General features: G+C 41.2%; 2 protein-coding genes across 3 annotated transcripts in view; both read left to right on the top strand.

Annotated features, from left to right (window-relative positions):
• Positions 1–598: 598 nt before the first annotated feature.
• taldo1 (transaldolase 1) lies at positions 599–11,583 on the top strand. The gene is made up of 8 exons (XM_068724334.1): positions 599–795; positions 5,056–5,179; positions 5,559–5,666; positions 5,871–6,002; positions 7,348–7,523; positions 8,074–8,271; positions 10,788–10,933; positions 11,088–11,583. The coding sequence occupies exons 1-8, from the start codon at positions 696–698 to the stop codon at positions 11,118–11,120; spliced, it is 1,017 nt and encodes a 338-aa protein (XP_068580435.1). The 5' UTR covers positions 599–695; the 3' UTR covers positions 11,121–11,583.
• Positions 11,584–11,761: 178 nt separating this feature from the next.
• The window catches only part of LOC137882183 (mucin-3A-like), a 14,710-nt gene continuing 10,400 nt past the window's right edge, over positions 11,762–16,071 (top strand). Inside the window, exons 1-3 of one of the 2 annotated variants that reach the window (XM_068724340.1) lie at positions 11,762–11,908; positions 14,869–15,032; positions 15,655–15,845. In XM_068724340.1, coding sequence (XP_068580441.1) covers positions 14,901–15,032; positions 15,655–15,845 — 323 coding nt within the window. In that variant the 5' untranslated portion in view covers positions 11,762–11,908; positions 14,869–14,900. The remainder of the gene's footprint in view (positions 11,909–14,868; positions 15,033–15,654; positions 15,846–16,071) is intronic. The other variant, XM_068724341.1, reaches the window with a different exon arrangement.

The raw sequence follows: 16,071 nt of genomic DNA on the forward strand, positions 1-16,071 counted from the left end.
TGTAATTTTGAAGTATTTGTGTTACTTTATACTTCTACTCTAGCCTACTTTATACTAGTTATTTTATATTTCTTCTCCACTACATTTTGGAGGCGAAATATTGGACTCCATGTATTTGATAACATTAGTTACAAGTAACTTTGAAAATGAAGATCATTAATACAAAGTATAATCAATTTATAAATGATGATGTACTATAATGAATACACCCGGAAGTACATAAGGTAATTTAAACTAACTCCACCTTTACTAGCTGCAACATTAATAGCCAAATACTTATCACTAATTATAATACTATAATATTGTGAAATTGGCCATGCTGCTTATGAGTACTTTTACTTTTGGTACTTTAAGGATATTGCAATTTTAGTACTTCTTAAATACATTTTAAATGCAGGAAATATTTGAGTACTTTTATCCACCACTGGATGTAATATAATTATGACTTGCATAGCTAAATCTGTAATACATTAGATTTGTAATAGTCATATTATCTGTTTCTTGTCATTGTTCTTACAGTCATTTACTTCCTGTTCTGCACGAGCTTCCTTGAAGTCGAATCTGTCCGTAGCGCGCGTTCCCGCTGACTCCTTTTCCCTATCTAGCGTTGCGCGCTCCCGTGTCTCTCTGACAATCCGCCTGCTCTCACGTGCTGTCTGTGTATATAAAGGGTCCCCTGTCTGTCTGTGCTCATCATGTCCTCTCTGTCACCAGACAAACGGAGGAAGATGGAGTCCGCGCTGAACCAGCTGAAGAAGCACACCGTGGTGGTGGCAGACACCGGAGACTTTAACGGTAACACACACACACTCTGCTTTCAGTAGCATGCTAACGCTAGCTCTGTTAGCATGCTAAGTAACTGAGCGTTTAGTGTGAATGACCTCCGTGTCAAACGTTAGCATCAATCTCATTCATTTTAAACCGACATGCTAATGTTAGCTAACTACCCGTTACGCTAACCAACTCCTAGGAGGTGTGTACGATAGTTTTACTTTTGTTACGTTAACTACGTAAAGTTGACACCATGATAATCCGATTACTTGTTATTAATTTAGTATCAGTAGCTACTTACGTTAGCCACATCAGCAAACTATGCTAACGAACATCATTACGTGTGTGCTTATTCTATTAAACTTTTTTGTTTACATTAGCCCTATTAAAAAAAATGACATCTTGCAACTAGCTACGACTTGCATGTACTGCGCATGTGCGTGGGGGTGAAACTTAAAAGTTATATAGCTTGCTGTGCAACCTGCGTGAACACGCGCAACAGGGTGATTTCTGTCCTTCCTCGTTTATCTCGTTCATGCGCCACAGAGAGGGAAAAGGTCACGTTTCTCAATGGGTCAGAATGAGGAACTGTGTGTGTGCAGTAATACAATCACACAGTTGTGATGCAAAACCACCAGATAGTTCCTCATCCTGCAGACTCACAATGACATGACAGAACTGGTTAGTGACTGTGGAAAGCCTATAATGTTCCTCTTGTTACACAGCAGCAGGAAGGGGGGGGGGGGGGGGGGAGGAGGAGGAGGAGGAGGAGGAGGAGGAGGAGGAGGAGGAGGAGGAGGAGGAGGAGGAGGAGGAGGAGGAGGGGTGTTTGCATAAACAAGTCTTTTGCTAAATTAAATAATGAGTTTACTAGAATTTAGACTTTTTTTTTTTTTTTTTTTTTTTTAGGCGTGCATACAGGGACTGGACACTAACACAAACGGCTGTGTCATTTTTTTGTGCAGTCAGATAATGCTGTTATTAAAAGCAGAATATTAGTTGGTCAACAGATAAATAACCATTTTGATTCGGTGTCATTGCTTTAATTTAATCCTCAAACAAAATGCCAGTCTAGCTTTTTTTTTTAAAAGTGAGTATTTGCTGTTCATCTCTCAGATCTTGGGTTTTGACTTTTGATGGACAATGCTTGTCTGTACTGTAGTGGGAAATTTCTAAATGATAAATCGGGAGAAGAGTTTTGTTCACAAATCAAAATATGTAAAGTCTTCAAAAGATTCAAAGTTGTCTTTTTTGTCTGTTTATTAATTTGCAAAATGGGAAGATAATTCAACAGAGCACGTCTCACAGCAGTCTGTTGAGGAACACAATATTCGACATCCTTTTATACGGTTGTTATCTCTTCGAGGGAGTCACACCCACCAGGCCTTATCTGCCGTGTTCTGCTGACTTCCCTCAGTTTCCATACCTCTCAGGAAAGAGGAGGACAAGCTCCTCATTATCGCATAGTTTCAACTTTCTTGACCAAAGTCAAATTAATAAGCTACAGTTGTTGTTTCGGGTTCACAGCAAGAACACACAGATGTTTAAGTACTATACAGATTATAGTACCTTTCATACAATTCTGTGCAACTCAAAGTTCGTTGCAGTAAACTGACGCGCTAATAATTAAGTATTGCAGCTCAAATACAAATATGAGCGATAACATTATAGGAGTCTAATGGACAGAAGGCAATTTGAAAACATCAACTCAGACTCTTGGAGAGAGACGGGTTATTTTTCTAACATCTTTATAGAAAAGCAGTTAAAAAATAAAATGAATCGACCAATTTTAAACGACAATTGGAATAATTACTGTCTGCAGCTTGTTGACTCCAGTACATCAATGATTACAACCTGCCAGCAAAGACCGTGTCTGCAGATCCAACAATGTAATCAGATCATCTCTCACACCTTTTTTGTGAACATCTCTGTCGGCGCTGTTATTATGAAAAAAAGACGAGTTTATGATGGTGATAAGAAGAGTGGCTGCTCCAGATTTACCAGCTTTCTTTATTATTTCCCTCTCTTAAGTGGTGCATGAATGTTGTAACGTTTCACTGGACGCAGGTTTAGACACGTTGAAGTCGAGCCGCAACACTTGTTTCACATAAGAAGTGCAAGAAGTTGGTCAAACATGGTGCAACGGCTCGCTCTTTCTTCACATGGGGGGGGGGGGGGGAGAAAGGTAAATGGAGAAGGACGAGAGGGAACTTGTATGCATAAGGTGTCGTTTTTAAAAAGTAAAATTATATGACTTTCTGTTCTGTTTTTTCTTTCCTCAGTATTGTGTAAAAAGGCCGATAGTCAATCCTCAAATAAAGTGGCAATATCTATTGACATTGTCCAAAAATATATTGATAATAATAAAATAACAGGAAAAGTAGTAATTAATGTCACCTAAAATGATTATTTTTATACATTTTCAAATATGTACACAGTATGCATTAATGTGACGTCTCCTATACTTGAGTTTGTATTTTTATTTTTTTTTGTTATAGTTCACTTCATATTTGCAACCAGATATCACTTTTATAGTAAGTTGTATAAATCAAAACAGTCGTGCTTTAGTACAGGAGCTAATAAAACGAGGTGTTGCGATACTTTTCTAATATTTTCTTTTACAACACTAGTGTTCATACTGGTATCACATTCAGATTAAAGCAGTAATCTGACTGATAATGAGTCAATTATGGATTTCTCTTTCTTTTTTTTTTCGTCATTTATGGTTATTGGGATTATAAAGTTTGATTACATTTGATGATTGCACTCCTTGTGTTGTCATGCGTCACAAAATCCCTCAGAATGATTTGTGTCGTAGAAACTAGAAACACAGCATGACGATCTTTTAGTTTTAAGCTTTCTATCATAACTTCAGGCTATATATATATATATATATATATATATATATATATATATATATATATATATATATATATATATATATATATATTCTTTCATATTTGATGTGCTTCTTCAGTGGAAATATCTTTGGGATGGTTATTAAATTCAGTTTTTTCATGCCCCAGGCGGTAGACAGACCAGACCCCATGTTTTGGGAATCCTGCTGTAATCAGCAGCACTTAACTCCGTTAAGTCTTTAGTCCAAACCCACTGACCTGCAGAAGGATCCCATTTAGCTTTGTGTTTTATGCTGAGAGATAACCGGCTCCAGAACAGAGGCGGGCTTTGTTCTGGCAGCACCGACTATCGAGTGCTGACATAAAACCCACTGTTCCTCGTGACGAGGCGCTCGTCGAATTGAAGTGTTCCGTCCTGTGAGCTGCAGCAGGAAGCTTTAAAAGTGGAGTTCTTTAGGTCACGGAAGGCGCTTTTTATCCAGGCCGCGTGACAATTTTTTATTTTTCACTTAATCGTCATAATTACTTTTTTTTTTTTTTTTTTTTTTTTTTTTTTTTTTTTTTTTTCAGCACTAAATATTCTATTAGCTCCTTTAAGTTGCAGCATCAGCAGTAAGGATTCCCAGCAGCATATAATCAATCTTTATTAATGAACAAAAGACTATTGAATCATTAATCGTGTGTGTGTGTGTGTGTGTGTGTGTGTGTGTGTGTGTGTGTGTGTGTGTGTGTGTGTGTGTGTGTGTGTGTGTGTGTGTGTGTGTGTGTGTGTGTGTGTGTGTGTGTGTGTGTGTGTGTGTGTGTGTGTGTGTGTGTGTGTGTGTGTGTGTGAGAAACACGTCTCTACACACTAGATGGCGCCATTTCCTATCTGACAGCAGCGGCTTATTGTCTATTCTGCTCGTTAAATGTAGTCTGTCGTCAGTAAAGACACCGATGGGGAGGTTTAGGATGGTTTTACGGACGAAATCATGAAAGATAATAAAAACCGAAATTTAAGAGTTTAGTTGTAATAAATCCACAATTTTGAATACGGCCTTTGTTCCTTTACCTTTCCTCTTTATGGTTTTGCTCATTAAATGTGTCACAGAGCAGCTTAACTCTTGTTTTTGTAGATTAAGATCTGAAGTATTTGCAGAATTCTTTTACGTTTTGATAAATATGAGAGCGAGACGTATTGTTTTCCGCATCATGATGGTCTAAATGTTAATGTGTATATGTTGACGGATCATTGCACCTGAAGATATGAAAGGATTCAGTTTAACATTTTTGTCATTTACTGGATCAGAAAACAAAAAATACTAAATGTCATAAAGTATTCGTAGATCTTCCGGAAATTTTTTTTTTAAAAACAAATTTAAATTTTTTTCTTTTTTTAAAAAATTTGTGTCTTTTAACTACCCGGCTCTGTCTTCCCGTCCTGCAGCCATCGAGGAGTACAAGCCCCAGGATGCCACCACCAACCCGTCTCTCATCCTGGCTGCTGCCAAGATGCCGGCCTACCAGCACCTGGTGGACCAGGCCATTAAATACGGCGTCGCCAAAGGCGGGTAAGATGTTGAGCAGAACCAAAGAACCCTAAAACGACACAATTAGTCGTATAACTGTTGAACCCACAGTTCCTCTGTGCACGGAGTGAACAGTGTCCTTTATTTCACAATCAAATATTCCTTTTTATATTCGAAAAATCAGGGGGGGGGTTTTTTTTAGTGCATGTTAGCGCTAAGGCTGTCCTCAACCAAAGAAGTTCTTATTAGATTAACACTTTGTCAACTAATCAAGCAGCTGATTTAATCTACAGATTTGTAAAAAGTGACGACCTACGCAAAAGACTCAGTTAAAAGCACCATTTTAAATCTCGCGTTTACCAGAAATGCGCTCCTTGTAAACGTGTCATGTTAACCGGCTCATGCTGTTTCTTTTGTGCAGCACTGAGGAGGAGCAGGTAGCCAACACCATGGACAAGCTGTTCGTGAGCTTCGGCCTAGAGATCCTGAAGAAGGTCCCGGGCCGAGTCTCCACCGAGGTGGACGCCAGGTAGGAGCTAACGTGTCACGAGGGCGCTGATCGTGACAGGAACCACTTTTCTATATGACTCGCAGACAGAGCGATGCTTTAAACTTGAGTGCAGTCATGAAGAGAAAATGTTGTTTATTTCATCGCCGAAACCATAGTGTCTGGAGATGGAATGCAGTCATTTGTTGAAATGCGTAACGTCTCCCTTTTCTTCTTCGTCAACAGACTTTCTTTTGACAAAGATGAGATGGTTGCCAGGGCCCTGAGGCTCATCGCTCTTTACGAGGAAGCCGGCATCAGCAAGGAGCGAGTGCTCATCAAGCTGTCGTCTACCTGGGAGGGGATCCAGGCCGGCAGGTGAGCGTGAAACCTGAGCTACCCTCGCCTGCCTTCTTTTATCATTTGTATTTTTAACGATATGGACCGGGGTTTTATGATCTTTTTAGGTATGCAGAGGCAGTCTGTCTTACCTGGAATAAACACCGCCTACAAAACGACGCCAACCATGAACCTCTACCTGCTTGTTTGTTGTTGTTGTTTGCCATCTCTTAACTATCTGTAATAGAGGCAATAAAAGCACCCAAACAATTCTTTAAAAAGATTTAATAATACTCTACAGCTGAGACGTGAAGATAATGTGAGCGCCCAGGAACTAGGGTCAGGGTACCGAAACCTGGATTTGTTTTTGATGTTTTGGTGTAATCTTCATCTTCACTCACTCGCCAGGAACGGCACTATTTTAACTTTTATGACATTTTATTAATCAAACATTTTCAGTCGAGGAAACGACTTTTTAATCCCAACGTGTTTTAGTTCTGTGCTCCATAAAGCTCATGTCAGGTGTGACGCATTTAACGGTAGCATTTTTTTATTTCATGTTTGAATTCAGGGGGCGTTGGCTCATCGCCTACACTCGAGCGTTTAAACTTTTGTACATAATGTTTCCTTCGCAACACGGCTGAGTTCCTCCGGCGATTAAGTCGCTCGAGATGCTCAAAGCACATTGTTGCAGGGAGGCGGCTTTATGACTCTGATATTTATGACACGGGTGCATCAAGTGGAGGCGGCGGTGTTGTCACCGTTTCTGGAATCCACTGAGGCTGCAACTAACTCAAAGATATTCGGTGTTATCGTCACCGAGTCACTCAAACCGAATTTTTGTAATTTGTCTCAATAGTAACCGCCGCATTTTAATAGCTGACGACTAATCGATTGATCGTTGCGGCTCTAAAAAAAAAAAAAAAAAAGTCACTCTACAGCTGCTGTCGGGCATTAAACGTGTCGCTACGATGGTGCGACGAGGGGCCGTAAACAAAGGCACTCAAAGTATTCTGGCACATGGAAGAAGAGAACATTCTCCTCCAGACGATGTCAGAGGAACCGAGTAGTACGACCCGACTGAACGCCTGGGTTCCTGATTGAAACCCGTTTCACCCGTCTGCCAGTAAACATCACTGTGCAGCTAATGTTCAACCCTTTTTTTTTTTTTTTTTTTTTTTATATATATATATATCTAACATCCTGCCGTCTTCACAGGAAGCAACTTTGGTTAAAAAAGCGGCCTCCTGACTGAAAGGTCGGCGTTTTGTTGGACACGTCCGGCCGCCCCGCGTTCGGCTTTTGCGGTCTTCACGTCGGGACGTATTGCTGCTTGTGACGTCGTTGTGTTTTATAATAACATGTGATTTGTTTTCCTCTACAGGGTGCTGGAGAAGGACCACGGCGTCCACTGCAACATGACCTTGCTGTTCTCTTTCGCTCAGGCCGTGGCCTGCGCTGAAGCCAATGTGACTCTCATATCGCCGTTCGTCGGCCGCATCCTCGACTGGTACAAGGAGAACACCGGCCGCGCCAGCTACGAGCCGCACGAAGACCCAGGTAGAGCAAAAATGAAGAGGCTAGGTCCGTGAGGAACTCTGTGCTCGTAACTTCATTTTTGGGCACACAACAAAGATCTCAAAACAGAAATCAAAATCAGCCCAGCGGGGGGGGGGGGCGGGCGGGCATCTCTCCATCTCCCTATTAATTCAGCCTGCTGCAGTTGTTAGCAGGAAGCTAAGCTAAACTGTTAGCTATGTTAACGTTTGAGCTCCATCTCTGAAAACGCGTTGCCAACATTGCAGCGCTCTACGGCCTCGAATCACAGCGTTATCATCTCTAATGTCTACGATATCGCTTCTGGCACCCAACAACACACCAAGATTTAATGTAACCCTCCAGCTAGCACCGTGTCGTAATCTTTGCCATAATTCTGAATGCCTGAACGAGCAGAAATCAATTAAAAAAAAATCTAATTAAGAAGCTTCTTAAGGTTTTATTTTGTAAAAGTTAAACTCTTCAGATTTTGGGTGTTGCATATTATTCCACCAAGAACCAGCAAACTCATTTCACAAATGTCTTCTCTTTTTTTTACATGTTCCTCTCCCAGGTGTGCTGAGCGTGACCAAGATTTACAACTACTACAAGAAGTTCGGCTACAGCACGGTGGTGATGGGCGCCTCCTTCAGGAACACGGGCCAGGTGAAGGCGCTGGCGGGCTGCGACCTGCTCACCATCTCCCCCGGGCTGCTGGCGGAGCTCAGCCAGGACCACAGCGCCGTCACCGAGATGCTCAAAGCGGAGAAAGGTACCGTAGGTTTCATATCGTGACATTTTGAACGTGTGCCGCGTGCAGATGATTACTCAACACAGACGCGTCGGTGAGGGAAGAAGACGTAGAAGTTTGAACTACAAGTCATTCATAATAAAACATTCAGAATTCATTCCCATCCATGCTTCTCAGAGGAATCTAAAGACGGTTGACTTTCATGGTGTGTTCAGGCTCTGCTCAGTAAATATGATTATTGGGCAAAGGACAATAATAACGTTATCATGATGTGTTCAAATCAAATGTTGTAAAAAAAAAAAAAAAGAAATTTGGTGAGACACTTGAACACATGCAGTTGTTTGAAGGGTCCTCCGGTGTTTGTTGCTTCAGAGCAGGTTTTTCCTGAGTTGCCTGAATGAGCTCTGTTCTGTTGTTTTTTTTTTGTTTTTTTTCGTCATCTATTTTTTATTTTTATTTTATTTTATTTATTTTTTTGCACGGATTACATGAATACATTACTCTAATCAAAGCTAAAGAGACTCTCGCACTGAGCTGAAATGAAACGATGATTCAGGTACCTCATATAAAGAAGTGTCTCACTGCGTCTTAATGTCGCGCGCCTTCAGCCGCTGCTCTCATACCGACCTTTAGGAGATCAGACATTCCTAAAATGAATGCATGCATGCTTTCGTGACGTCATGGAACAGCAGCCATAGGTTCTGTATACCGGCTGCTTTACAGCTTGTTGATGCAAACGAATGTCGCTCTGACACCTGCTATTGTGAAGTGCGTCGACAATGGAGGTTATTTTTCTCATCGGCCCTCAGGGGATCGCTTGTCATCAGTCGACATTGGAGGGCACAGAGAGACGAGGTGGAATTCAGAATGTTTCAGATGAACCCTCAGATAACACCAGCTGTATGTTAGAGTACACCAACCTACAGAGGCAACCAACCAACCTACTGAGGCAACAAACTAACCTACAGAGGCAACCAACCTATAGAGGCAGCCAACCAACCTATAGAGTCAACAAACCAACCTACAGAGGCAACCAACCAACCTACAGAGGCAACCAACAAACCTACAGAGGCAACGAGCCAACCTACAGAGGCAACCAACCAACCTACAGAGGCAACGAACCAACCTATAGAGCCAACCTACAGAGGCAACGAACCAACCTATAGAGCCAACCTACAGAGGCAACCAACCAACCTATAGAGCCAACCTACAGAGGCAACCAACCAACCTATAGAGCCAACCTACAGAGGCAACCAACCAACCTACAGAGCCAACCAACCTACTGAGGCAACAAACTAACCTACAGAGGCAACCAACCTATAGAGGCAGCCAACCAACCTATAGAGTCAACAAACTAACCTACAGAGGCAACCAACCTATAGAGGCAACCAACCTATAGAGGCAACCAACCAACCTACAGAGGCAACGAGCCAACCTACAGAGGCAACCAACCAACCTACAGAGGCAACCAACCAACCTATAGAGCCAACCTACAGAGGCAACGAACCAACCTATAGAGCCAACCTACAGAGGCAACCAACCAACCTATGGAGCCAACCTACAGAGGCAACCAACCAACCAACCTATAGAGCCAACCTACAGAGGCAACCAACCAACCTATAGAGCCAACCTACAGAGGCAACCAACCAACCTACAGAGGCAACAAATCCCACCTTTGTCGTTACGAGCCGTGTTCTTTATTTACAGGTACTAATCGTACGTTTTTGTTCCGGGGGGGGGGGGGGGGGGGGGGTGAATAAGATCGTAAGTCAGTGAAGCACAACCATTGTTTTTGTTTCCCCTCTAAAGTAATGTGATGGTGTTATAAATGTAATGATGTAAATCAGATGAATAGATCATGAGTACATGCTCACTTTGTAATATCCTGTTTGCAGCACAAAGACCAGCTTAACTTTTACACTCGTTTGTCATTTATCTCGTCAGAAGCGCCTTTAATCTGTCAACAGTCCCGCTCTCTCATTTATAAAAGTAAAAGCAGAGAATCCACTCGATGTTTCATACGTCTCCCAATGTTCAATTTATAAATCCCCAAATCAACCTGTGCATCAGGCTCGTATCGTCATGTTTTAGTTTAACGGTTCACCTATTTATTTCATCTTAACTGTCTGATCACTTCTTTATGATGCCTCTTGTTGTTGCACTCTGCTGCTGTAACACCGGTGAATCACGGCAACAACCGAGGGAGGAAGACGTACGAAAAGGAATTTGTGTGACACGGGAATGCTTTTGGATGAGGTGTTCCCTCCTAATTCTTCCGGCGTCCCCATGCTGCAGTACCACTGCCTGCCTGAACTGTTACTGAGGCACCGACGAGGGGGGGCGCTGTTTCACGAGATTTAAACATTTTAAGATATTTAGTCAGGGTGTCACATTGAAGTCATAATTTTTGGTTTTGTGTCGACGCTCTTCCAGAGATGGGGAATGCGACGGCGACATTCCAACTGTATGTGAAACCCTTTTGTTTAAAAATAGCGAGCACATGTTTCCAGCTTGACCTCGATGGTTTGTGTCTGCAGCCAAGGCCTGTGACCTGGAGAAGATCCACCTGGATGAGAAGGACTACCGCTGGCAGCACAACGAGGACCGCATGGCCGTGGAGAAGCTGTCCGACGGCATCCGCAAGTTCGCCGCCGACGCCATCAAGCTGGAGACCATGATCAAAGTACGTTGGTTTTATTCATTCGTTGTTGTATGTGTTCATACTCGGGACCTGCTGTTTTCCTTGCGGTCAGTTTTAAAGATGATCTCGTTGGCGTTTGTTGACTTTTTTTTCTTTCTTTTTTTTTTTTTTTTGGTTCTTTTCTTCTGAATCGCAGGAGAAAATGCTCAACGTGAAAAACGGCAAGTAATGCCCAGATCTGGCGTCTCCGGCTGCATTGACGGGAGGTGAAAGGAAGTTAGGGCGCCGCCGTCTTTGTCTCCAACACACCTGAGAGAAGAAGGTCCAAAAAGCGGTGCGAGGCCTCCTCTCTCCTCATCTGACCAAACTCCAGGGACCTCCGTCCTGACCGGAGGTCCTCCCTTTAGACTGAGACTAACGGTTTGTTTCCCGACCAAACAAACGGTGATTTGCTGTAAAATAGTCTTATTTTTACTAGAAATTTGACCAGAAAGGAACAAACTTTTGTAGGAGAAGTGAGGCTTTGTAACGTCACGTGACTACTAGACTTTTGGCAGGAAAAGGACCACAATTTTTTTTTTTTGGAGGGGGGGGGGGTTGAGAGCCCGAGTTTGATAAAAGACCAACTTTGTAGCGTCATTCCTCAGAAGATAATCTTTTGCTCTTTCAGTGAATAAAAATCTCAGTCATTACGTTTGTGTCTGGCTTCTTCTTTTTTCTTACGGTTTCTTCGGTGAGTTGCAGCAGGTGAACCAGGATTATTTTTAGCAGTTTCACAAAGCCCTCCTCCTCCTCCTCCTCCTCCTCCTCCTCCTCCTCCTGAGACGAGATGTCAGGACTTTTATTTGTGCCGTCTCTCGTCGAGCCAGTTGAACGCCATTCTGTCGTTGAGCAGAGCTCCACCTCGACACCCGCAGAGCGCACAACGAGAACACGTTTACCGGAACACCTGTTTGTCAACGCGCCTCACTGGTTCAGGTGGGACTTTGAAGCTTTTTGAGTGGCGGATGTCTTGAGGTAACTCAGGATTCATTTAACTTGCATGTATTTGATGAGTTTCCTCTTTGTGTGATTATTTCATGCAGTTTGTGGAGATTTTTGAGTCGACTAAATGTTCTTTTAGCAAAAAGAAGCTGGCAGAATATGTCTGTTATGTGATTCAAAGGCGAGATTTTACACAATTTATATAATTCTAGTTTAATAATATTAATAACTGACCGTAATGTAAACTACCTTTTCTGTCCTGATTTCAAATCTTCTAACAAAGAATGATTGTACGACAGAAACGTTAATAAAGCTACGGTTTTGTTTTAGGGAGCAAATAGGATATGATGTAAACTATTTCTCAGCGTACAACAAAATAAATATAGACGTATATATTGCTGTATAATATATAGAAATACAGTCTTTTGGAAGGTGTTGCGCTGCTTTAAATAAAGACCAGCCAGTGTGTTTTTGTGAGCGGCGGTAGTTGAGGCATACCTGACACTCAAATGTTTCTCTTCCAGTTCTGAACCTGTTCTGTAAAAGACATGAACAACAACAATTCAAATCGGTTCCTCTCAAAGCGTCGTAGACAAATAAACAGACGCCACACATCTCATCTAACATGAGAGCATCGGTCTCATGTAAGCAAAGATAAAGGTCAAAGCTCCAGAACTAAACCTTATTTTATGCTTTATAGAAATTGTAATTGTGTGGATGGACAGAATTGTTTGTTTTTGGTGTGTGTGTGTGTGTGTGTGTGTGTGTGTGTGTGTGTGTGTGTGTGTGTGTGTGTGTGTGAGTGAGAGATGTTTTGATTGAAATGTCTTTTGATGGTTCAGTATCGGCCCAACTTAATCAAGACGTGTGCAATTTAACATTATTATTATTATTGGTTCATATTTATTTGTATTAAGTATAAACATTAAAGAAGAGGATGAGCAATAATCTGGAAACAATATTCAAGCAAATCAATTAAAATGTCTTCGTAAGAAGCTCCTCAAGATTGATCCAAAAACACAATCCAAAGTCTCTTAAACTGCATCCTTGTTTCCTTCACTTGTATTTTGTGTGTGTGTGTGTGTGTGTGTGTGTGTGTGTGTGTGTGTGGGGGGGGGGGTGGTGGTGAGTCGCGTATGCAACAGGTTTAAAGGTCCTCATCCCTTCCTGTTTTAAACCTATAATCAGCAAACAACTTCTAACAATAGAAGGAAGAAAACGACAAAAGAAAACCGAGTTACACAACCATGAATTGGTAGTTTTTGTTAAGAACGTCGTGTCTGTTATCAGTGGAGAGGTCAAGAAGAACAAAGTCACTTTGGGCCAAAGAAAGATTATTAATAGAGAGATGGAGTGCTGAGGTTGTAGTTAAAATGTAGGATCTAAACTCTCAATGTGACGGAATACTAGAAAATAAAGTCTTCAAACACCGTCTCATAGGTTCAACACTATAACTCATGAAGCCTGAATGTGACCGTTAACAACTTCTAGTGCGTCTTTAAGTCTCGATCACCAGCTGACCACAGACATTATTTCTATTATAATCTAAACTAAAAAACAACACAGACTCCGTATACAGGTCTGGTAGCGACCTGTCAATCACCGTGTAGCCCCGCCCCTAAATCATCCCCTGCTTTATGGTCTGTTTGACTCTAAATGAACCATAATGTCCTAAATGAACATCATGCTGTATTGAAGAAGACTGTAAACTAGAGATTGAGACCATAAACTCATGTTTACAATGTTTACTGAGGGAATAAATCAAGAGAGAAGTAGAGTCATTTTAGACTAGACTTCTATACAACTAGACTCAGTGAGTCGGGTTAGTTAATGAGGAGGCTAGCACGCTACAACGGTCACAATGGCAACAATACATACATAAAGATGGCCGCCGCGTCCTGCTACATTGATTTGAATTTCCATTCAACTCCTCTTCTATTCCTGTGTTTACTCTTTAATGTGACTGTTCCGACTGACATGATCTGTCGGTGAATCGATCACATGTCTGATCTTGATGCTGCTTTAGATTAATAATCACATTTTTCTACAATATAGTCCAGCGATGCATCTAACTTCTCATCGATTTGTTGCTCTGATACAACTACTTCTGTGGCGACTTTTGAAACGTGGGTCTCTTTACATCGCTCAACATTCCTCTGTCGTCTGTCTCGCATGTTGTTTTGCAAGACAATTCCAGTGATTCCGTTACGTCACACGCCTCTCGCTTCTTACATAAAGTGTCACGACTCGTTCTTCTGGGTGTGTGAATTGCCCAAAAAATGACTTTGTTGTCATTTTTGAACAACATGATGTCTGCTCATTGGCTTTCAACTCGAAGCACAGCGAACATAGCAACTTTGACATCCTATAATGAGTCTGACTGTAACTCGGAGTTATGTGAGTGCCATAAAAAAATTAATCTGTAAAAGAAAAAGAAAAAAAACGTGGAAATATGAAGACAAATATTTAAGTAGTAATTATAAGCATTTTTATATATTTTTCACATTTATTTGTTCATTATTTTCTGTATATATATATAACTTGTCTTTGTATTTTATTGCATATAAATTACTCTATTACTCTATTATTTATATAAAGTAGAGTGTTTGTGTGCAGGAATGGACTACTTCCATTGGCCCTTCACGAAATAGCAAAAACAACTGGAAAAGGAAAGAGAGAGATCAAATGATATGAATTACATTAAATAAAAAATACAGGAAGAAATAGGTTTGATTCATTATTATTTTAAATGCTAAAAACAATTCAAAATATATATAGAAATAAATACATATATAAAAAAAATTAAGAAATAAATGTGACAATAAATGAAAATGCTTATGATTATTTTTTCATGTGTATTTATAATTTTTTATTTTTTTTATTTCTCTTTGTATTCCCACATTTATGTTCTGCTTCTGTTACAGATTTGTTTTTATTTTTCTTGTCTCCATATGAGACATGCCTAACATTTCTGTTTGCTGCGTTTCCCACAGGTCCAGACTTCCTGTCTGACTGAGGAGCTGCGATGCGGAGGAAATTCAAACTGAGCGTCCTGTTGCTGGGCCTGACTCTGGTCCTGTTCGGCCCGGCCTGCGAAGCCTCTTCTCTGGGGCTGACGGTCCATGTGGTGCCGCTGGACAGCGATGGAGGGAATACGGTGCTCAACATCTTCTCTTCCTCAAGAAAACCTTTTGTCTCTGGCTCTTCAAGTCCCGACTACTTCTGTTATCTATTGACACAAGAAAGAACTCTTTCACCATGAAACAAAAGTTTCTTGAATTGTTAAATGTTTTTGGGATGTTTTTAGTATCCGCCATGATAGAGCTTATCAACCCTGTCAACACATTTTCTTTAGGTTTACCTTTTTCCTCCTCTATGGAAGAGACTTTGTACATCAGGTAACTGAAATATTGTGTTACATCACACACCTACATCTCTGCAAGGCAATGTATTCATTATAAATGCAGGTATTTTACACCCATTTGACAAAACATAGAATGAAATACAGAAATAAATGAACGAAAAATTATTTTTAACCTCCATGTAAACCTCCTAAGCTCCGCCCAATTTGTTTAGGCTGTAACGTCTGATATAATAATCTTATATAATGATTATTTCATGTTTCCCCTTCTTAAATAACTATACAGGAGATACAGAAATGAAGATCTTGTGGGTTTCTGTACAGCCTTATTTGAACATGTTGGTTAAATGAGTGGAGTCAGTTTTCTGATAATGGCCGCACGTGTCAGTTTGTCATGTTGTCTCTTTGCTTCTCGCAGGTTCGGGCTCATTTCAGCGCCATCGCTCCGAGTCCCTGTCCGTCTCTATCTGAGCTGTGTTCTGCAGGGGAGGACTGTCTGGTCCACACAACATCGGTCCCTTTCAACGGCACCAAACCCAGCTCTGGCTGGTGTGTCCGCCGGTGGCAGAAAACGGTCCCCAGTAATTACAACGCCACCATAAATTTAGGGTACGAGACCGACACACACACACACACACACACACACACACACACACACACACACACACACACACACACACACGCGCACACTGTCTTGACTTGTGGACTAAAACATCTGACATTTTTACATCCACACTGTTTGCTCAGTAAGCATATATGTCTTCGTTCCTCTTTCACATTTTGAATAAGTACAACTTCTTGTGGAAATTGTCTTGATATGCTTGTTTACTTCCTT

Source organism: Cebidichthys violaceus, unplaced genomic scaffold (assembly GCF_023349555.1).
Source record: "Cebidichthys violaceus isolate CVI_PGR_0920_01 unplaced genomic scaffold, fCebVio1.0.p SCAF_30, whole genome shotgun sequence".
NCBI classification, from domain to species: domain Eukaryota; kingdom Metazoa; phylum Chordata; class Actinopteri; order Perciformes; family Stichaeidae; genus Cebidichthys; species Cebidichthys violaceus.

Coding starts and splice junctions, on each gene's coding strand:
- taldo1 (XM_068724334.1), top strand. CDS start 696: ATGTCCTCTCTGTCACCAGACAAACGGAGGAAGATGGAGTCCGCGCTG. Junction 796..5,055: donor AGACACCGGAGACTTTAACG/GTAACACACACA, acceptor CCCGTCCTGCAG/CCATCGAGGAGTACAAGCCC. Junction 7,524..8,073: donor CGAGCCGCACGAAGACCCAG/GTAGAGCAAAAA, acceptor TTCCTCTCCCAG/GTGTGCTGAGCGTGACCAAG.